Consider the following 24,167-nt stretch of genomic DNA (forward strand, 5'->3'; position numbering starts at 1 on the left):
CTATCAATTCTGGCAGACACATAAGCAGTATATTTCTTGAAAAGGGTTTCATTTTACACAGAAGAACATGTCTTCTCATATGAAAGAATATTTATGTGGACATAATAAAGAATGATTAGTTATGTGACTGAAGTGTATTGAGCACATTTAGAATGTTATCATTCTGTCAGTTATTACACTAACTGCTGGATATTGCTTCAGTCACACAGGCATTAGCAGAATTTCCCATTTGGTATACAGTTTGTAGAAAGTTCAAAATAACATGGTTGGTTGTGCAAAAAAAAAAAAAAATTTTTTTTTTAAAGATATAAGAAGAGTAGGATATAACTTCTACAGCTTTCTATAGGGTCAGCTCTCTCATGTCAGCCTAGACTGAGTGTCTTGTAACTTTTTTTCTGAATTTGCAACATGCAAGCCTCTGAAAAGCACATTTGTGTTTCAGGCAGCTGCCATCACATCCGATATATTGGAGACGCTTGGAAGAGATGGTCACTTCACACTCTTTGCTCCCACCAATGAAGCTTTTGAGAAACTTCCACGAGGAGTTCTAGAAAGGATAATGGGAGACAAAGTGGCTTCAGAAGGTACGTAAGTGTCTTTGTCTATGAGAAGCCCCCCAGGATCCCAAGAAAAGGAAATGAAAAAGAGATTAAGTCCTGCAATATTATCATTTTGAAAATAAAATCTTTGAAAGAGTAGACAACGTAATTTAATAATTAATTTAATAATCCAAGTAATTAAATACTCAGGGTATCCTAATGATCACATATTTCTGCACTGCTTTCAAGTAAATAAGTAGCAGGCATTAAAAAGAATTAGAAAGTGTTGAAATATTAGATCATGAAAGTTTAATATTGTATATATATTATTCAATGGTTTTAACTCTAAGTTTACGCTGAAGTTAGTGGAGAAAATTCCATGGTTATCTTTGGTCACTACTTATTCACACAGAGAATTTGGCTTCTTTCCAGACTCCCTTTTTATTGATAGTTTCAACTAGATTTTACATTGTGACTAGCACATTTCTCTTATGCAGCCTACCATGAACATGCTTAACCAATTTATGATGAGATATTTTGGTGAAAATATAGACATAATACCTTTAGGCACAGATCACTTCTGAAGTCTTTCAAGAAACCATCTTTGCTTTGGCTACTTTCTAGATGTTGTCTTTAGGGCTGACACAAACCTCCAATTTGAAAAAAGCACACTATCTGCAAAGCACACAAAAGTGAAGCTCAATAAAATAAAGTATGCCTGTTCAGCTATCATGAGTAGTTAAAGCAAGATACTACTTGGGTGTTTGCAACAGGTATCACTAACAAATAACTTTGAAGGCTTTCTTAAAGGAGAAATTATTCTTGCATTTCCATCAGAAATTATTTTCTTATGATAAATGGAACTTGATCTAACACATTTTCTAGAACTATACAAATAATTTCATGCAGTTGATCTTCTTTTCTGCTTATTTCCTACCAAACTGAGTTAATTTTACTGTAGAGTTGATGTAAAAAAACATTCTGAGAGCAAACAAAATTTTAAAACCTTAGGTCAATACTTAGGTCTTATATATGCATTCTATTTCTAAGGAACACTTTGTCCCACAATGAAATACATCTGTTAAGAGTCAAATGCTATTTTCCTTGATCCGAAAGCATGTTCTTTTTCCTTCATCCTCTAGCTCTCATGAAGTACCACATTCTAAACACCCTCCAGTGTTCAGAGGCTATCATGGGAGGAGCCGTCTTTGAGACCCTGGAAGGAAACACCATTGAGATAGGATGTGATGGTGACAGCATAACAGTAAATGGAATCAAAATGGTGAACAAAAAAGATATTGTGACAAATAACGGTGTCATCCATTTGATTGATCAGGTCCTGATTCCTGATTCTGGTGAGCAAGTTTCCCATTCTTCTACCTACTGTTGTTTATCAATTATTATGTCTAAAGAATAGGCCTATGAGAAATAAATGTGCAGTATGAAGAATGCCACGTGAAGCACAAACAAAGCTAACAGTGATGTGGTCCAATAAAACTTTATTTATAAAAACAAGTAGTGGGCTAGACTTGGCTCTTAGGTGATAACTTGCTGACCCCTGGTCAAATGGGCATGCCTGTAGCTGGGTCATGGCTACGTAAGAGTTTACCATTCTATTCTGTCTACTTTTGTATATGTTTGATGTTTTCCTCAATAAAATATTTTTAAAAAACCAACAACTAACAGTGAGCTGAGTCCTAAATAAGTAGCTTGTGTAGTCATGGTCATTCCAGTGCAATAGACTCTGGCTTTCCAGAGTTTCTAATATCTAATACCATCAAAGATTTTCTTACAGTGCCAGAGTTTTTCTTGAAAATGGAAGGAAAGATATAACCAAATGGTTACCTTGGGATAAATGAAAGAGCTATGGCCCTCACAAGAGCAGAGAGACAAGGGATGAGCAATAGACAATTGAAGAAAACTGAAAAGCATAAAATCAGAAAGATATTTTCCTTCTGAAATTCTTTGGTTATTAACCCCTCTACCGCCCCCCCCCCCAAAAAAAAAGGGAAGTTGGAACTCTCTTACTAGGGAAAGGCAAGACTTCTTATCACATTGTTAGTACAGCAAATAGCTTATGGAAACAGCCAAGAACTGATTTACTAATTTCATGATGATGGTAATAACAACGATGACATTGTTTGAATGGTCATGGTTTATTTTACAGCTAAACAAGTTATTGAGCTGGCTGGAAATCAGCAAACCACTTTCACAGACCTTGTGGCCCAATTAGGCTTGGCATCTGCTCTGAGGCCAGATGGAGAATACACTTTGTTGGCACCTGTGAATAACGCATTTTCTGGTATGTATCGGCTACTGCCATTCCAGCTCTTCCCACCCCTACACACCTTTTTTTTTCCCATTCACCATGACTGTCTGCTAAAAAATAATAGATCTTTCATGAGGTGTTGATTAGTTTCTTCACTGGCTACATATACAATGAATTAGTTCTGTTTTTATTAAAATGTCCTTTATTTCAAAACATTTCATTATAATAGATAATGGCCTACTGGAAATGAAATTTTGTGATAGGGGTCTTCAGTTTTTCTGTGAACCTGATGATATTTCCAGCACACATAATAAATATATTAACAGATCTTAAGAAAAATTAATTTGATTTGTTTAACACCAACATTATACATAGGTGTATTTTGCAACTCAGAATTTGAAAGTAAGGTATCAAATTATGAGAAAATAAAAACAGGGGAATATGATATACTTCTATATTATGATGTGAACTATTATTATAAGTATTTGACCTTGTAGCTGCTATTCAAAAACTGTGGTTAGATTAATACAATCTTACTTTTTTTCCCAGAAAAAATGACTTCACAAGACATATTGTGAATTGTTAGGCAAAATTTAACAATGAAAAAATAATCATCATTATTTTTCATGTTTTTCCAAATACTAGATTATAACATAGAAAGTTATTAATAAGAAAATTCAAATTCTAAAATGCTGTTTTTCCTTTTTGTAGTAATAAAGTCTGTAACTTGTTGAAATCAAGCCAACTTTAAGAGGTTACATGATTCGCCAACTCTCTCTCCAGAAATTAAAGTAAATTAACAAATGATTCATCAGTTGTTTTTCATGTGACTAGTGGACATCAAATTCCAAGGAATATCTGGAAATATATTTCCAGAGAATATCTCAGAGAAAATCTTGGCCAGCCTTAAAGTTTAACCCTTATCAATAACCACACAAAACCATGTTGCCCTCACTGAGATGTAACTTGTTGTCTGGACTGCTTGGAATCATGTAATCATTTGATGAAATAGCTCATGGTGCATAGAGTTTCTAGCCTTCAGTATTTAGTCAATTCATATATAAGTGTAGGATCCTTAAGATCTATAATATTAGGGATTTTCCATTTTCATGATTTTCTCTTACAGGGGAAACTGTAATGCTTTCTAAATAAAATAACATTCTTTTGTAATGAATTTACTTATAGATGATACTCTGAGCATGGATCAGCGCCTTCTTAAATTAATTCTACAGAATCATATATTGAAAGTAAAAGTTGGTCTTAATGAGCTTTACAATGGACAAAAACTTGAGACCATTGGAGGCAAACAGCTCAGAGTCTTCGTGTACCGTACAGTAAGTGAATCGGAACGAGATAAAATATCCACACTGGCCTACATGTCAAAAGATATGCCCTTCTCAAAGACTGTTCTTATAACAAATGTTCCTCAGAATTTTAATATGATTTTAATAGTAAATATTCATAGGAAGATCAGAGAAGTGAGTAGCATGTTTGAAAAGACTATGAGGAAACTATACGAAAGTGCTATGTATTAATAATGCTGATAATTTGCACTTGTTTCATCATAAATAACTTTTTCTAAAGCATTGTTTCAATCCCATAAATCACTAAAACCCCTTTAAAATAAGCTTTTTGTTTCATAGAGTACCATACTTTACTGTTTACATGGTAATTTTTATACTAAGTCAAATATTTAGGATGATCTTCGACTATACAGTCACCATTCACCAACTAAATCTCTTTTGGATGAGTTTCATGATAAACTTTTATAGGCACATAAAGATTTCTATAAAATGGTTCTAATGTGCCTTATCTGAGGAAAAGTTTCTAGAAAATATTGCTTATCAAAATTACAGTTTGACAAGTGGTGCTATTCAGTTTCTTTCCAGGCAACCTTGCAGTTACAGCTAAAAAGAATTCATAAGTCAAAGATGAGCTAGAACCAAACATGACTCAGCATTTTCATACCATAGTTCCACAAGGTCAAGACACACTTTTTAAATGATATGGAAGGAACTTCCCTGGTGGTCCAGTAGTTAAGACTCTGTGCTTCCAACACAGGGGGCGTGGGTTCAATCTCTGATGAGGAAACTGAGATCCCACATGATGTGTGGTACAGGCAAAAAAAACAAAAACAAAACAGAAAACGTGCTGCATTCTAAATGGTACATATATAAACATTATTTTTGTTCAAAGTGCTGTAACTTAACCAGTAATTTAACTTATAACTGATAGGGTCTTACCATCAATACAGTAAATATTTGCATAGAAAATACAGCAATATTTTGTAATATATGGGCTTCCTCATATATAGTGGCTCTAGTGGAGTGGCTTCCCAGGTGGTGCCACTGGTGAAGAATTTGCCTGCCATTGCAGGAGACACAAGAACTGTGTTTTTGATCCCTGGGTTGGGACGATCCTCTGGAGTAGGAAATGGCAACCCACTCCATTATACTTGCCTGGAAAATTCCATGGACAGACAAGCTTGGTGGACTACAATTCATAGGGTAGCAAAGAGTTGGTCACGACTAAGCACACACGCCATGCCATAGTGACACATAGTAAAGATCATAAGAGGCAGTGAAGTCATTAAACTTCATGGTTAAAGAAATTTACTAGAAAGGGTCTGAAAGAATGAGTAGAACCTGGAGAGGAATGACAGAAAACACAGAAGTAGAATTATATGGAATTGCTTTGGCATCACCGACTCAATAGACATGAGTTTGAGCAATATCCTGAAGATAGTGAAGGACAGGGAAGCCTGGCATGCTGCAGTCCATGGGGTCGCAAAGAGTCAGACACGACTTAGCACCCGAACAACAACAACTGACAACACTATTTTCCCTACACATAGCAGCTTGCCTAGTAGTGGAAAACCTGGTTGAATAAGATGAGTGAGGTCAGACGATGTGCTGTGCTTAGTCACTCAGCTGTGTCCGACTTTTTGCGACCCCATGGTCTGCAGACCACCAGGCTCCTCTGTCCATGGGGATTCTTCTGGCAAGAATACTGGAGTGGGTTGCCATGCCATCCTCCAGGGAATCTACTGAACTCAGGGACCGAACCCAGGTCTCCCACACTGCAGGTGAGTTCTTTACCATCTGAGCCCCCAAGGAAGCCCATGAATACTAAAGTGGGTAGCCAATCCCTTCTCCACCCAGGAATAGAACTGGGGTCTTCTGCATTGCAGGCAGATTCTTAACCAGCTGAGCTACCAGAGAAGCCCAGATCAGATGGTACTAGATGTTAAAACCAGAGGAGAGAAATTGTTTCTTCTGGCATCAGAAGTCTAGAGATGTTTTAGAAGAAACCATCCAGAAATTTTATTAGGGAGCTTCTTCCACATAGGGAATTTCAAATAAGGAAATGCACAGTTGTATCTTTCTTTTCTTTGCTAGGCTGTCTGCATTGAAAATTCATGCATGGTGAGAGGAAGCAAGCAAGGAAGAAATGGTGCCATTCACATATTCCGAGAGATCATCAAACCAGCAGAGAAATCCCTCCATGAAAAACTGAAACAAGATAAGCGCTTCAGGTAAGCTTCACCTCCACAGGAGAATAAGACCTTTTGGCATAGTTTTATTTCACAGTAAGTATTCCAAAATGCATTCAGTATTCAGTATTGCTGAGAATGGAATTAAGAATAAGAAGCTTATACAATTGTTTTCAAAGTTAAAATATGTTCTTAACACTAGTTTTCTTACATAATATGATTTGGTGAGTAAAAAACAAACAAAAACCAATCTAATAGACTGAACTACTCCTTGCAATTTTTTATAATTATGTTTTTAAAAAATGATAGTATGTATTAGCAAAGACTATTTTGCAGAATATTAAATGAACAAATGCTTCTATTTTGTTACCAAATGTGACTTCATCAAGCGTTACAGGGGAAAAACAGAGGTTTGGAAATTTAAAAATCATACACATATTTAAATAATTTACCTATGATAAACCTTTAACAGTAAATTTCATTTGAAACATATGAAAGTGTATGAGTCATTTTCTCATTCTTCCACATATAGGGATTCTACTGTATTTCAGGCATGGTCGGTAGGCTCACCTAGACTAAGTCTAATAAACATGTGTCCTTCCTGCCTAGCATCTTCCTCAGTCTACTTGAAGCTGCAGACTTGAAAGAGCTCCTAACACAGCCTGGAGATTGGACCTTATTTGTACCAACCAATGATGCCTTTAAGGGAATGACTAATGAAGAAAAGGAAATTTTGATTAGTGAGTAGAAGTGAACACCAGATATATTTACCCCTTGATTTCATGATCTCATTTCTTCCTCAGGCGTTCCTGCCTAGATGTCGGTCCCCCAAAGTTCCCTCTTTCATATTCATGGCTAGCCTTACTCTCCTTTTATTCCACTTAGAATATTTAGAGGTTCCCTCATTGGTGTTCTCAAATAACTGCTTACCATCATGTTGTGGGGCTAGATAATCACTTATGTCATCTCTATTAAAGGCCACACAGCGAGGTGAAGAAGGAAATAGCCACAATTTAAAAAAATAATTTGATTTTTTTCCTCCAGTAAGGTGGATAATATTTTGATTGAACTGATTGAAGAGACTATGTTTTGATATAGCATTGATACTGCCTTGCGAGAATAATGACATTATGAGAAATTACAGTGTGGAAAAAAATAAACACAAAGAAATATTTTCCCAAGTCATCATAATATCAAAATGTCAAGATATATGACATATTATTAAATAAATATATATATTTTTCTCCTAGGGGACAAAAATGCTCTTCAAAACATCATCCTTTATCATCTGACACCAGGAGTTTTCATTGGAAAAGGTTTTGAACCTGGTGTTACTAACATTTTAAAGACCACACAAGGAAGTAAAATCTATCTGAAAGGAGTAAGTTCTCTAGAATATATCTATGAGAGTGTTAATCCAGTATTCAGTTATCCTAATGTTCATATTTCATTACATTTCCCATTGACATTATCCCCTGTTTTAACAGGTAAATGATACACTTCTGGTAAATGAACTGAAATCAAAAGAATCTGACATCATGACAACAAATGGTGTCATTCATGTCGTAGATAAACTCCTCTATCCAGCAGGTTGGTAATTATTGAACTGATTAATGAAAAATAAATCTTTTTCAATAGAAACCTAGATTTTTATTTCACTGATTCTTACAACATTCATTTTATATTCCTCTTCACAGACACACCTGTTGGAAATGATCAGCTGCTAGAAATACTTAATAAACTGATCAAATACATCCAAATTAAGGTACAGATGTTATTGCGTAGTGTTCTCCTTGTAACTCAGTTGGTAAAGAATCTGCCTGCAATGCAGGAGACCTGGGTTTGATTCCTGGGTCAGGAAGATCCCCTGGAGAAGGAAATAGCAACCCACTCCAGTATTCTTGCCTAGAGAATTCCATGGACAGAGGAGCCTGGCTATTGCATATGTTTCTAATGTGTTTAACAGACATTGCAGGTTTAACATAAAAAAATAGAAATGTATACACTAATAAGTAAATATACTCTGAGTACACTGCTCTTTGTTGATTATACACCATTGGCATCATTTCTTCAATAGTTTATAATCCATCAGGGAAGATAGGACATGTAGATAAAAGCAATAATTTTTCTATCATCAAATATTTTTGCTACAGAATATAAGGGAAAGATATTTACTTTTAAGAAATTGTCACTAATCACAATAGTTAGGGTCTCCCTAGCTGCTCAGATGGTAAAGAATTCACCTGCAGTGCAGGAGATCTGGGTTGGGAAGATCCCCTGGAGGAGGGCATGGCAACCCACTCCAATATTCTTGCCTGGAGAATCCCCATATACTGAGGAGCCTGGCGGGCTAGAGTCCCTAAGGTTGCAAAGAGCTGGACATGACTGAGCGACTAAGCACACAGCACAATAGTTAAAGGCAAAGGAATATTTGGGAATAAACACTGGGTTGAATATTAGTAGATTTAAAGTACCTGACAACATATGAAATATTATTTAATAAACATTTAATTTGGGATTTGCTATTTTATAATTTTTAAAACTCTGAGTAACAAATCCAGCCATTTTTTGCCATCTTGCCCAATAGCAGGAAATTTGAAGGTGACATATGAAGATTTCATTTTTACTAAATGTAATGGTAGTTTCACTTCTTTAGTGAGAATTAAAAATCATGGTGCCAAGATTTTGTCAATACAGTGATGACATTTCATGTTAGTGCAATGACTACATTTCATGTTACTAAATATAAATATTTATTTTCAGTTTGTTCGTGGCAGTACCTTCAAAGAAATCCCTATAACTGTCTACAGTAAGTACATAATGAATATTTGTCACATATACGTGGCAAGATGTCAAAAAAAGAAAACAATAATTTTCTTTGTGTTTACTGAGATGATTGATAATCTGGTATTTAGAATTCCAAACCATGGCAAATCTCGTCCCACTTGAAACAGGGCTTGCAGTCTGGAGGAGACCTTTCAGCCTTGACTATACTCTTCAACTCCAATGAACCACTTCACTCACAGCTTGATACAATTGCTAGCACGGCAAAGATGCAAGGGAAAAAGTCATACAAACATATAAGGGAGAGATAGCTAACATGCATTCCAGAGCTATCTGAAAATTCAAATGTGTGGAAATAGAAATAATATTGTTGAAACATTTCTAGCTCATTCCACTCTCAAGACCTCAGCTATCTAAGAGCAGGCTGTCAGAGAATTCTAACATTTACGGGCTGATGGTTCAAAAAACTCTCCCCATTCAAAATTGGATGAAGGAACAAAAATATTGTCAGGTGATAAACCTAGAGTTTCTAGATCCCAAGGTTTCTTTTATTCCTGATTCTACCAGATTATCAAAATTAAACCTCTACTTCTTAACCATGGTATAGGTATTTCATTTGCATAAATGTTAACTCATAGTATTTCTTATTCAGTGTAGTTTTTTCTTTCTTTGTCTTTTCCTCTTTTCCACTACAGCTTTCAAAGCAGAAATTCTTTTTCATTTTGTTTTGACTCTACAGTTCAACACAAAACATATCAGTAGCTGAAGCATTGCTCCCATTTGTACATTTATCTTAGCTAGAATTGTTCTATTTTATACTGTGAGCATCCTGTTATTTAATTAAGAAAATTTTCCTTAAGATTTACAACAGATATGGAAAAGCCATAAAGATGATGTAAGGAGCAAAACAAAATGTCTGCTGCTCTTACTGATTTCAAGTATGTAATAATGACATGGACAATCCTAGCATCAGGCCGGATCAGCACTGTTTCAAAGACTTAGTTGGAAATAGTTATACTTCCACATGGTTTAAATTCCAGTCTGGAAGTATACAGTCTTGTTAAAGATATATTTTATTAAAAAATCAAAAAACATTATGAGCTCTATTCATCAGAAATGCTATGTCATCTTCCTCCATAAAAATGTATGTCTGCACTACATTGCCCTACTTTATCCATGAGAAGTTCACCACTTTCTCTATATATCAATGCACTATTTTGCTTACAATGACCTAAAATATTATAATTCCTTTATTTTCCTCTACTTACATTGGATACCTACTCGCAGAGAATAATCTACATTTTATGAAATTATGCAATTCTAATGAATCTTGCCCACCTACTCACAGCTCTTGAAAGAGCTCTGAGATATACATTCTGATGTGAAATGTTTCTTTAACTCCTCTCTGACGTGTATGCTGTTGCTTGGAAGCATAGTTCAGATAGAGGTTGAGACTAATTAAACCAAAGATTCCATTTTCATGTTCCTTTATTGACCTGTCTCTAAAATTTCTTTGTCTTATTATGTACTATTCTTGTCCCCTAAATACCTTACATATTAAATTGTATGGGGGGAAAATGCTCTCTAGTATATGTTGCCAAATATATGACATTTGAGGTGAAAAGGAATAAAATCAGTACTTAATCTTCATCCTTTCACCTGTCAAAACTATTTAAGTATTCAGAAAAGCAAAACTGAAACAGAACTAGGAACCAAATAAATATTCTAAACTTCAAGTTCCTTAACATGAAGTGAATATTTAAACTAAAGCTAATTAACCCATTCTGATAGTAGGAGCAGAGACGTCTATGGATTTGACCTTCATGGAAAGGTTTCTCTGTGGCCAGACCACCTGTGGAATGGATAACTGGACACACCGATTTCATATATTTGAGAGTTTCATAATTTGAGATCTCGACATGTTAAATCTGAAATAACTGAAACAGTCACAGTTAAGCCCTGGAATCCATTAATATGGATTCAAAGAGTTGACACAGATACATATTTCAAACACCTGAAGTGAAAATGTGACAGAAATCCAAACTACTAACATCTTGCCTCTAGTGTGTCAACACAATCTGTTACAACTACACAGACAGCTTTAGTTCCTTATCTAACAACTCCATCTTTAATTAGGGCTCTAATTAGAAATGATAAAACGTCAGTAGCTCTGGTATCTGACTCCAGAGGCACACTTCTAGTTAATCTATGCAACCAAAAGCTGACCAAATGGTTGGCTACTATTTTAAATGTATTTTGCACATAATTATTTCAGTTGGGTGGATGACATACATTCAAAATACATAGCTTTCAGTATAAAAATGATGATGATGATGATGAAAATTATAGTCATTTTAGCCTGTAACAAATATTTAAATATATGATCATATCATATCTGTTGCATAGAGCTCGTGGCTGGCTGACTGAAAAAATCCATTTTTAAGTATTCTGAACTAATTTTTTGTATTTTCCTTTCTATGTCACTGTCATCAAATGCATGAAAAATATTTCAAGTCTTTTTCTTTCAATCTCTTCTAATTGAGAAAGAACCCAACAACGCAATTTAAGATATTATGAATTGTATGAAATTAATCATGTTTATTTGTCTTTGTTGCTATGCAGCCAGTATTTTCAAGAAGTACAAAAGAAGGTAAAGAGCTTTAGTGCTGCAGTTCAAAACTGTAGATTTCTAGGTAGAATTCCTCACATAGAAAGTATATATTTCACTGGAACAAATCAAAGTCACTGGACTTCAGAGTTCATCTGGACATGAGAAGATACTAGATAATTACTATGAATTATTTCCTGTATGTGACTGCCTGAACATATTACCACATCTGATACCTTAGTACCCAACAAAGACCAAAGGGGAAAAAAAGACATTTTCATTCAGGTTGTTTTTATGTAAGCATCATTTATGTTCCACTTTCTATACTTTCAGCAACTAAAATTATAACCAAAGTTGTGGAACCAAAAATTAAAGTGATTGAAGGCAGTCTTCAGCCTATTATCAAAACAGAAGGTAAAAATCAATGTATACATGGTTCCTTAAAAATCCATGTAATAGACTGATTTCTATGAATGTATCTACATTCTTTTTGAAACTAACATGCTAAGTATTTCCGTATCGATGGCATGCTCATTTAACAGCAGAATGCGGAATGCAAGTTTATTTAGAAGAGTAGATGTGCATTCCTAATACCTTCAGTACATTTGCTTGTATTTGATTTCATTTGAACTTAATTTGCCATTGCATTAGCACTAGTACCCAGATACTCACTAAACAAATAAATTCTGAGCTTTCTTCCCTGCACCTGGACTCTTTCAGAGAGTGTACTCTTTATAGCTGTGTTTCCAGTCTCCCCCATATCAACCTCTTTTATATTGTTACAAGGTGTTCCAAAAAAGTGCGCACATTTTTTTTATTTAACAAACTCAGAGAGCGCAGAAGCTGTATATTGAAGAAAACTTTTAAAATGTACATCCACACATGATATACTTTTTAATTAAACCTAGGAAATAATTAGTTGGTACAATGAATCAAACCTTAGAATCCTTAATTCCAGCCTTGAATATGTGTGTATATTTTACATATTCTTATATATAGTATTATATATTCTTATATGTATACATATATAATACATTAAATAGGCATGTATACTTATTTCCTGATGTATCATACTAGAATATTAAATCAGGTCACTTTTCTCTCTACCCCTACTGTCTGTGTTAGCCAACTCAAATATCTCCAATGCCCCTTTCATTTCATGTGTTTTAATAACTTCCAAAGGAGGAGATCTTAAGAATTTTTATGTCCAAGTCTAGCCATCTTAATGTGGTGACTGGTCACAGAAAAAAGACCAGGTTATCTTTTCATTATCCTGAAAGAAGAATAGAACCAGTCTTCAAAAAAAAGAACAGATTATGTCATCAGTCAAATATTAAGAAAACTGTTACTGTAATTATCTTTGACTTGGGAATTTCTTCTCTTTTATGAATTGAGATGGCAACTTCCTGAATACTTTTGACTCCTCTAAAAGTGAGTCATTACTTAAAACTTAGACATTGGAAGTATGTATGTTAAAGTGTATTTCCTAGTAGTTATCTATATTTTTATACATTCTTAAAACTTAAAGTTGAGGTATTTGAAATCTGTGCTTTAGAAAAAAAAAATACTGTACCTATTGTCATTTGAGCATTTGATTGTTCTTGTATAGTGATGAAGAGAACTTGGGGACTTCCCTGGATGTTCAGTGATTAAGATTCAATGTTTTCATTGTGGTGGCCCAGGCTTCATCCCTGTTTGGAGAATTAAGATCCTGCAAGCCATGTAGCATGGCCAAAAAAATAAAGTTAAAATAAATAAAATTAGGTTGTTTAAAGAGAGAGAGAATTTGGTGCTTTAAGAAGTTAAATCACAGAAATTTTTGTTTAGAAAATATTTCTTGATCATTTTAATGAAAAAATAAAATGGTCCTTAATTTTAAAATTCTTGTATAATTTTTTAAAAATTAGATCCCCTAAAATTGTGTGCAATCACTTGCACACATCTTTTTCAGTAGAAATCATTCAGATGCACTATTTTTATTTTCCAAGATTCGTCTCTTTTCTTTCAAGCTTCTTCTTTCAACCCATCTACTACCTTCCCAATCTTTGTGAACAGGATTCTACTGTATTACTGTTTCTTCAATTAGGAACACAATGGAACATCAACTCTACTTAGGTTCCTCCTACGAAGGGAACTAAGATGAAAAATGGGATCATATCACCTGTGCATTAACAACTCTTCAGTTAAAAAATTTGGGAATTTGACTTTATATAACAGAATGAGGGAGACAAATATTAATACTTGCCTTGGCAGCCATCTATAATTGTGTCATCCTATAGGATTGTTATTGGCATTTCCTTCTCACTGTTTAAACGTTTGCTGATTCATTGGTAACTCTTGAATTCTTACTACATATATTAGACTCCAATTTAGGATGTTTCTTATAAAAGGTACTTAACCAAATTTTAGAATTAGGAATAAATCAACTGAAATTCAATTCAATAAATACTTATTATACCCGTCCTGTGCTGGGTATTTTCCTAGGTGCCCGCCAGAGTAAATATGAAAAAAAAAAATTTGGTAGTAAATTCCTGCCTTCATAGAATTAAGGGTGGAGGATGTTTCTCAAATGCTAGTTGAGGCTCTTCTAAGGAAATGTCTACTTGGTTATTTTATTAAGTCACTGCCTGTTCTTACACTCCTTAGCTATTCTTTCCCTTTGAAGTTTCCACACCTTAAAAACTTGGCCTTATGTTTTGATACTCAATGTCCCTTACCCCATAGATCAGATATTACGGTGTGAAATACTTATTGTTTGAACCAGCTGTACTCTTTGTTTCATTATTTTAGATCTTCCTAGACTATTTAATTCTGGGTAATGGTGTACATTGACATTTTCTGGACAAACAAATAAACCTTCTCAAAGATAAGGAAATATAGTTCCATTCAACTGTTAAAGAGTTAAATGTACTGAACTTCTCATCTAATTACTATGTAGTAATGTAGTAACCAGCTTTCTAACATTCAAAATGATTTTCTCTTGGAGCAAAATCATTTTGCAAGTCAAATGTAACACAACTTTTACATTTGAAGGACTGTTTAACTATTAATTAGTAAATATTTCCAGCATTCACATAGAGCAGGTAAGTACTCCCATTTTCCCATAAAACCTGAAATTTGTATCTTAAAAGTAGGCCTAAAGTTGGGCTTTTCTGATGTTCAGTTATGCCCATTAGATAAAAAGTATAAGATACTGAGTAGTTTAAAATTAAATTTAAAATATAATAAGAAAAGCGAGTAATAGACATATTAGTATGTAAAGTAAGATCTACACTAGCTATCATTAGAGCAACTGAAATTTGTACATACTGTGTGATTCACAAAGTATACTCATATATAACAGTTTGTGTGATCAGAGTTTATAACTATGAATAAATGGATCAATTAAACATTAGTTTAAAAGCTAAAGCTGATGGAATTCATTTGAGTAGCACACTAATAGACCTAGGAGTCATTTGTTCTCCTAAATACTACTCAATCTGAAGACAATGGGAACTGTTTAAAACCGATTTCATAAAACCTGAAAGCACTTTGACATTTGAGCAACATCAATGTTGAAATAAATTTCCTGTTCTGGTAAATTGAAAGGACTGCATTAACATGATAATTTGTCTCCTAAAACAATGCCTCAGGACTCACAATACCAAAGGTCAAAATTGAAGGTGAACCTGAATTCAGACTGATTAAAGAAGGTGAGACGGTAACTGAAGTGATCCATGGAGGTGCGTCCTATTTCCTGTAGCCTGCTTAGGATCACTGTGAACATTTTGAAATTGTGCTGGTTTAAATATATTGAATACCTGATGTTTCCTCTTGACTTTTATACACATTGGTGGAAAGCTTTTATTAGTTATGGATTCTTATTAGCCAATCAATTAAAATATAATTTACCTTTTAATGGATCTAGTTGGACTCGATTTTACCATTATATCACCAGGTCCAACAAAACCGTCCTTACTTTGCATATGCAAGGATGATTATGAATATAATGAAAACAATCACATCAATACCAGATAACATGTTGGTCTTAGAAGAAAGAATGAACATTCTATAAGACTAATAAGCCACAGCTAGGACTTATTATAAGGTTCCCATTCTAATGATGTGTAATTCCTTGGATTCTCCCTAAATGCTCATTCCACAGTCAGGAGACAAGTCTGACATGGAGTGTTAGGTTGACAGTTGGCTCTCTCCTTTACCCAAGATTCAGGACATGACTACTAGCTTTTAGACCTCTATTATCTGAATTTATTTGAGATATGTTCTCCAAATGATTATGATTGATTTCTAAATGGTATTACTGTGAGAAATATGTTTAATCATTAAAATGTCTAGCTTATGGCCATTTCGACACCATACGAGGATAAATCAAATGCATTTTTCTTCCGCAATTTAGAGCCAATTATTAAAAAATACACCAAGATCATTGATGGAGTGCCTGTGGAAATAACCGAAAAAGAGACAAGGGAAGAACGGATCATTACAGGTAGTCTTTAATTCGATACTATAAACTCTGTGTGTGCACTCAGCGCAAGGCTATGGACTACAGCCTGCCAGGCTCCTCTGTCCATGGGATGCTCCAGGCTACTATGCCTGGATTACAAAGAGCAAATCACATTTAATCCTAAAATATCTCTATAAGAATCATCAAAAAAAAAAAAAGAATCATCAAAGAGGCTTAAGTCATTTTCATGGTGGTTACTGAAGTTGTTCATTTCTTTTTTGGTAGAAATAATACTAACTGTAAATATATAATCTATGTTTTCTCCTGAATTGGAAATTTGGGAGCAAATCTATAAGCATGTGTTTTTATTATGAATACACATGTGTATTATATAATACATTATCTTCACTTTGTTATTTATTAATGAGTTACTAAATCCTAAAAGAAAAACCATTCTCTTCTTTGAATTTTCTATTAATCTTAAGGTCTACACACCAAAATATATGCAAGTTAGTATAAAACAATTTATAAATAATTTCAGTAAACCTCTGTATCAGTCTCCCACCAATGAATTAGCATAAAATTCTGAATTCAGCCATTTTATAAGTATTTGTCTAAACAAGCAGTCAGCAACTATGGCCCATGCCATCTTTTAATACTTATGTAAATAAAGTTTTATTGGAACATGATATGACCATTCATTTATACAATGTCTATGGCTATTTTCACACTACAAGGGCAAAGTTGAATAGTGCAACACCAACCATATGACCCATAAAGTCTAAATTACTATCTAACCGTTACAGAGGAAGTGTGCCTACCCTTGTTTCAGGTCTTTCTGTAAACTGTCTTTCCTTTAGGTCCTGAAATAAAATACACTAGGATTTCAACCACAGGTGGAGAAACAGAAGAAACTCTGAAGAAATTGTTGCAAGAAGGTCAGTATGTCTAGAAAAATAGGAATGTCACTTTTCCTAAGCTATCTATTTATATCAAATTCTAAAATAATCTTTGAGGCCTTTTACATTTTCTACTCTATCTCACTCCTTTGTTCTAGTTCCATACCAACACAAGAAAAAAAATCCAAAGAAAGGGAATGAAACCCAGATGATAGTCATATTGATGGTTTTGTTCTATATTTGTTATATACTGTTCAACAACTTTGTAATAAAATTGGCTTATCAAAAAATAGCACTAAAAACCAAGAAAGAACCAAGTGTTGGTCTGGAATTTATTGTTTGGCAGATGCCATTATGTATCGCATCGAGTCTCCAGCCTTTTTATTACATAAACCAATTTCTGCTATAAACATGTATCCTCTCAGAGGTCACCAAGGTCACCAAATTCATTGAAGGTGGTGATGGTCATTTATTTGAAGATGAAGAAATTAAAAGACTGCTTCAGGGAGGTTAGTAAAAGGGAAACAACTAACCCACTTAACAGGTTCTGATAACTGAGTTCTTCAGCTTTTTAAAGACTGAGCATTCAGGTTTGTTTGTTTTTTAATTAGGTTAAAAAACAACATCATGTCTGTTTTAACAGATTGATTGGGTCAAAGGTGGTTAAAGTAAGAGGTATAAAGAAAGAATTACTAGTTTAAACAGTCTTTAAAAAGTTCAGTGGGGAGCAATGAATATTTTTTTGCTCTGATACAGACAACTGTAAGGATATTCTTAATGTGCGAAAGAGGGATGCTTTTAAAATTGGTAATTATTAAAAGAAGCCCAAATTGAAATAATTTTTATATTTTAAAAAATGTATTCACTGCCCCCACTACCATAATGAAAGGCATGTTTATGAATTTTTTTTAAGTGCATAGAACTAGCAAAAAAAATTGCATTTAGCAATTTTATTTTCCGAAACTACATTCTCAGGAATGAGTTATCTGTTTCTTCTAACAGTTCAAGTGATAATCTATACCTGCAGATGTAAATTATTTGCATATGAAATTAATTTTAATCTTTAAAATATGGAATGTTCTCTGTCTATGGCATTAAAAGGACCTACTTTTAAAAGGAAAGAAGAAAAAGAATTCAAAATCTTACACAAACTCTCAATGGCAATTACTCAAAGAAGTTTTACTAATTTCTAATTCATTTTATTAACAAAAATAGTACTTAAGAAGTTGTTTTAGAGAAACAAGAATTTAAATTATCTAGAAAAATCAAATATGTTCTTTGAAATATACTGTGAATTAAGAAACACAACTTAAGTTTAGTGTTTATGCAAAGCATGGTTCCCATTACCTTTTATGCTTAAAATTTTAAAAATTATAGTACTATGTCCAAAAAGTTGTAATTTCTTTTGGGACTGTATATATTTTTAGCAATTACTGTTTTCTTATTCTTTATTTTTACATAGGCAGAATCTCTTACATAATATTGATACTGTTCAGCAATAGTAAAAATAAATAATTTTTTGAACCAGTGATTGAATTTCCCCTCAATAGAAAAATATGTGTATGTAAAATACAAGACTTCCTTTCAGACTGCTGGGAGTACTTGACACTCCCAAAGCCACAGTGGAACCAGTTTCCTATAAGCTGTAATACAAAATTCACTTGTCTACATCTAAATGCTTAACACTCTACTAGAAAAAGGTAGGGATTTGAGTGAAGAAATGCAGACATTATGAAAATTAAGTTGAATTCTTTTTTTTTCAGTCCTTGCCATAGTAAGCAGCTTTGTAGAATGGCAGTGCTTTTTAGAGAATGAACCAACTAGTAGCTGCATTTGTATATATTGTTTTAATTTATTTAGACTTAAACTTCAGGTAAGTATGTTTTCCTCCCCTTCAATACACCCCTGTTATCAAGTCCATTATAAACAACGAACTGAGTTTTGAAGAATAACTTCGGCCAAAAGAAGATAATACCTGTTATAAGAATAAGATATTCTAATTTTAATGAATAGAAATAGAATCCTTCTTTAATTCTGGTTTCTGTTCATCCCAGAGGTTGATTCCTTTACCTTCCAGTGTTTGTTTCCTCTACATACTTATAAAGCATTCATTTTGCCAATGTCACAACATAAATTTTTTAATAGTTTTTTAAAAAGATGTTATATTTTATATTGGAGAATAGCCAGTTAACAAAGTTGTGATAGTTACAGATGCGTACACAGCAGAGCTGTGCCATAAATATACATGATTGAGCCATGCATATACAAGTATCCATTCTCCCCAAAACTCCCCTCCCATCCAGGCTGCCACATAACATTGAGCAGAGTTCCATGTGCTATACAGTAGGTTGTTGCCTCAGCATAAATTTTTATCAAAACATTTCCAAGGATTCTTTTCTCATAAGGAAGACAATATAAGTGGTATAGTTACTAATACCTGGACATTAACTGGACATTCTAGTTTTCTTTTTTCCAGCCCTGTAAAACCATTGGGTCAACACTGAGTAACAAGTGTCCTCTTGTCTAGATCCCAAGAAACACCAATGAAGCTGGTGTGAATAAAGATTATGTCATGCAAGATAGGCTTTTCTTTTCTTTCAGAGTATTGATAATTGATCTATAGCTAAGCTATGATCTTCATCTCAAAGCTTGTAGTTTTCTATCTGAACTGCTCATTTTGTGGTATATACAGTATATTTTGATGAATTGAATGTATTCCTCAATCATTTAGGTCATGCTTATAAACTTGGCTAGATGGTCAATTGGGTACTAATTTTATGATTTGTTATTGAAACACTCCAGACCCCTTAACTAAAAATTCTTCTCAAAAATGTGTACAGTTGTTCACTCTTATCTTAGGTAGAACTACATTTACTGAAACTACTGAAGTAATTAAGGGAAAACTGCAGAAAAGTAGGCTTTGGAGAAAGGAACAACAACAAAAAGCTGTTTGAGAAGGTTTTGATAAATCTGCCAGTATAACATTTAAAGATTTATGGCCTCTGTACAGAACAGAGGATCAGGTCCTAGGTCTGGCTTCCAATTTGGGCTCCCACTTGAACTTAAGTAAACTGATGTGTTTCTGCCTTGCTTTCTTAATCTGGGAAGTGGGGATGGTAATGTTACCTACATATAAATGAACCAATATATGAATAGCACTTGGAATAATGTTCACTGCATAATAATAATGTTCTCAGTGATGTTAGCTACTATCAGGATTATGGTCAATTCATACTAATATGGTCAACAAAGTAATATTTTATGCTCTATGTTAAATTTACAAAGTCATAGTTATATAAAAATACAACAATCTTGCAGATAATTGAGTGGAAACACTTTGTGTGTTTAAGGAAACATGGTGGGGAGGGGTATTTTCGTGGGATCATTCCAATGATTGGTTTACGTTAACACTTTTGCTTCTCTAAACACGACATACAAGTGTCATTCAGTTTGAAGTGGTAGAGAGCCACTGAGAGAAAATCTGATTTTCTGCATTTTAATTAAGCTTTTCTTCAAGAGATATTTGTTTGCCACAGTGAATATTTCTTATTTTGATTTTGTCATAGCCAAATAGTAATAAATTAACAAGTTAGTTAATTAGATGTGCATTAATCAGATGCTGCCAAATTTATAAAAGAAAATTGAGTGTAAGTGCTTGTTTTCAAAAGTAATGTTGAAATCTTGTTTTAAGTTGCATGATAAGTGCTCTTTGGAATTTAATAAGTTCATTTTATCCAATGATTTCTATCTTTTCTTGACAATATGCTATAAGCCATTTTTTGTGACCAAATAAACCTGAAGTTAAGGGAAATATATCAGTTGGAGCGTACTCTGTAATTCAGACTTTTCTATCTCACCTAAACTCTCCCCCACTATCCAATCTGAGGAGGTTTTCCATAGTTCTGCATTTTATTATAGTATTAATGCATATGATAAATGGTTATGTAACTTATATCCAGGCAGAATAAAAAGACATGCTGGAGATGTGCTATGTAGACAGAAACAGAATTCTTGAAAAAACGCTTAATATTTCTTTCTTTTTTTTTTAATTCTTGACATTATATAGCCAAAACTACTGTTGGTGATAGTTTCATGTCTTACTTTTATGAGATTTCAGAGAATTGAAAAAATATATTTGTATATCATAGAAAAATTTTTACTTCATTGTTGAGTACAGATAATATATAAAAATCAAGAAGTCAAACTTTGGAGGAAAAATAAAGAAGGTAAGCAGAGAAGCGAAGTTGCTGTAGGGACCATATTTATTCTTTGATCTCAAATGTCCAACAACAGAATGAAAATGTGAATTTCAGTTGACCAAGTGGTCTTGTCAATAAGTTAGAAGAAAAAATGAAGAACTGGGAAATATTTTGCAACTGTAACAATGAAGCACTGCATTATTATGAACACTTGAAATTCTAAAATATGAACTCTTATTATTTTTAACTATTTAATTTTTAAATGGTCTTGGATTGGAATTCAGTTCAGGAATTGAATTGGTACACACTGCTTGAATTGTTTATTGGCATATTTCACATATTAAAAGTTAATGAAAATTAAGTTACAGTGGGAATTTTATAGAGGCAGAAGTCTGATATATCACAAATAGGAATTACTAAGAGAAAAATGAGTGCTTATCTCTGGGAGTATACTTCTGCTAAACTTCATAGGAGAGTAGACATCCTTTCATCATAAAGTGATGCCTTTTATAAAAAGGATGAAAAAGTCATGTAAGTCACTTATTCCATGCAAAAATGGAACACCATCTGGGGCTCCACATACCATAATAAAACAATATGTTTTGCAAAAACAGTAAACATTCATTATGATATAAGGAAAAGAAATGTCTGTTGCCAATGCCAAAGTCTCACTACTCCAGGAGAAGTCTACATGTTTAAGTGATGTTTATTTAAAACTTTACACTTTTCTGCTAAACTGTGTTTTCCTGTCTCATGTTAGCCATAATTTCAAAGTATTTTTAACTACAACTGTTTAATTTCAGACACACCTGTGAGAAAGATACAAGCCAACAAAAGAGTTCAAGGTAAATATATTGATTATGGTAATTTGCGTAAGTGGCACACCTGTTACATTAAGACAAAACAAAGGAGAGTATTTTAATACACTTTATTTTGAGCAAAGTATTTTGATGACATGAATCAGAAAATAAATCTTTCATATCACTCACTGTTAATAAAATGTAAGAAAAGCAAACATTAAAATGTTGATATAATGTGTAGGTTATATACACGTATATATCACCTATGCATTATAACTTTCTGTATAACTTCATTTATGTGCATGTTCTCATCTTCCACTTAGGATACCTTATATTCTGGTACAATCAAATATCAAAGATTTCCTTTGTGGAACTTAGAATTACATACTAATAGTCGAAAGAATTTGCAAGGCTTAAAAATGCATTATAGGCATATCTGATTTTAACCTAGTCCAATATAGACATTTGAAACTAAAGACTTAATTGTACAAATAAATTTTAACTGAAAACTTTATCTTGGATTTCTTTTAAACATGCAAAATCATCCAAATTTTCTAAGGAAATAAAGCTTAACTTTATTATGTTCATATACCTTTGATCAAAAGATGATTTGGTTTCATCATAAACAGAATATTATTAAGAAAACATAATTTAACATTTATTATAATAAGAAATAATAGTCTTGTATAGATATAATTATGCATAAAATGGGGCTTTGCTGATGGCTCAGTTATAAGGAATCTGCCTGCAACAGAGGAGATGCAGGTTCAATCCCTGGGGCAAGAAGATCCCTGGAGGAGGGCTTGGCAACCCACTCGTGTTTGTCTGGAGAATCCCATAGACAGAGGAGCCTGGCGGGCTACAGTCCATGGGGTCACAAAGAGTCGGACACAACTGAAGCCGCTGAGCATGCACCCATACACATGAGTTAAATATCATATTCTTAAACACTATAATTTCATCCCATTTACAATCTATATTCTCTGCCTTCTTCCTAATCAGGATCCAGAAGACGATCAAGGGAAGATCGTCCTCAGTGAAAATCCGGACACCAGACAACAAAGTTTATACAACCCTGAACCAACAACCTGGTCTTAAAGGAAAAATATGAAAGCCACTTTGATGTGAAGAAATGAGCCAAGACAAAAGAACAATTGTTGAACAATTCTGAATGCAATAATTTTTTTTTTTCCCTGAATGAGAAACATGAGGGAGATTGTGGGTTTAGCCTCCTGTGGGATAGAATCTAAGGGAAACATAACACCTTACAGACTTTTACATCTTGACATGAAGAGTTCCAGCTGACTTTGGAATCCATGAGAGAAAATCCTCGTCACTGGATTCAATACAATTCAAATCTCCGAGTTGTGACCTGTTATCCCATTGAGAAGACTGAACCTTGAATTTACATATAGAGGGATGAAATGCATGCAAGGAGTTACCTCTCCATGGGAAATGGATAAATAAAAATGGGTGCTCAGTATTAAAAAATGACAAAACCAAAACTTTTACATCAAAAAGCTTTGCACATTTCTAATAAAATGTGGGTTTACTGGCAAATTATATTATTTCTACAACTAATTTTGTACTCTTGAAATGTTTGTCTTATGCTTCTTGCAATACATATTTTTTATCTCAAACATTTCAATAAATCCATTTTTCAGGTATAAAGACAATTATTTCAAATGGGTAATTAAAAAAAAACTCAAGGTTTACGTTAATAAGAGATTTGGACTTGGGAACAGGACTTTATACCTCTTTTTTTATATATATAACAAATACTCATTAAAGGAAATTGAATGAATTTAATGTTTTTTGAATTTTTAAAACTATCATGATACATAAGTAATCATTACACAGTGAAGCAATAATTAAACATCAACTGATTATATAATATAACCCCTGAACTGTGCTAAGTTGTGAGGATTCAAAAGAGGAATGAGACAACTACTGTTTTCAAAGGGCAAAAAGACAAACCAGTAACCCACAGTGTACCATGGACTTAGAGAAGAATAAACAGCACTACAAGAGCACAAACACTTGAGTTAATTATTCCTAGGCTTAGGCTAACTTAGAAGGAGCCAAAGAGATGCCTTTAACCAAGACTTGAAGTAACATAAGTGTCCATTTCA

The 24,167-nt window shown here is 33.6% G+C and overlaps 1 protein-coding gene across 7 annotated transcripts in view; it reads left to right on the plus strand.

The window, feature by feature from the left end:
- Positions 1 to 23,839, plus strand: part of POSTN (periostin) — a 35,171-nt gene extending 11,332 nt beyond the window's left edge. The window contains exons 7-23 of one of the 7 annotated variants that reach the window (XM_043477369.1): positions 443 to 584; positions 1,682 to 1,894; positions 2,707 to 2,841; positions 3,994 to 4,142; positions 6,207 to 6,343; positions 6,911 to 7,041; positions 7,552 to 7,682; positions 7,789 to 7,891; positions 7,999 to 8,066; positions 9,065 to 9,110; positions 12,027 to 12,107; positions 15,326 to 15,415; positions 16,090 to 16,179; positions 16,998 to 17,075; positions 17,462 to 17,545; positions 22,039 to 22,080; positions 23,038 to 23,839. In XM_043477369.1, the coding sequence (XP_043333304.1) occupies positions 443 to 584; positions 1,682 to 1,894; positions 2,707 to 2,841; positions 3,994 to 4,142; positions 6,207 to 6,343; positions 6,911 to 7,041; positions 7,552 to 7,682; positions 7,789 to 7,891; positions 7,999 to 8,066; positions 9,065 to 9,110; positions 12,027 to 12,107; positions 15,326 to 15,415; positions 16,090 to 16,179; positions 16,998 to 17,075; positions 17,462 to 17,545; positions 22,039 to 22,080; positions 23,038 to 23,075 (1,758 nt within the window). In that variant the 3' untranslated portion in view covers positions 23,076 to 23,839. The remainder of the gene's footprint in view (positions 1 to 442; positions 585 to 1,681; positions 1,895 to 2,706; positions 2,842 to 3,993; positions 4,143 to 6,206; positions 6,344 to 6,910; positions 7,042 to 7,551; positions 7,683 to 7,788; positions 7,892 to 7,998; positions 8,067 to 9,064; positions 9,111 to 12,026; positions 12,108 to 15,325; positions 15,416 to 16,089; positions 16,180 to 16,997; positions 17,076 to 17,461; positions 17,546 to 22,038; positions 22,081 to 23,037) is intronic. The other 6 variants (XM_043477372.1, XM_043477373.1, XM_043477371.1 and 3 more) reach the window with 6 other exon arrangements.
- Positions 23,840 to 24,167: the final 328 nt, after the last annotated feature.

Source organism: Cervus canadensis, chromosome 9, assembly GCF_019320065.1.
Source record: "Cervus canadensis isolate Bull #8, Minnesota chromosome 9, ASM1932006v1, whole genome shotgun sequence".
NCBI lineage: Eukaryota > Metazoa > Chordata > Mammalia > Artiodactyla > Cervidae > Cervus > Cervus canadensis.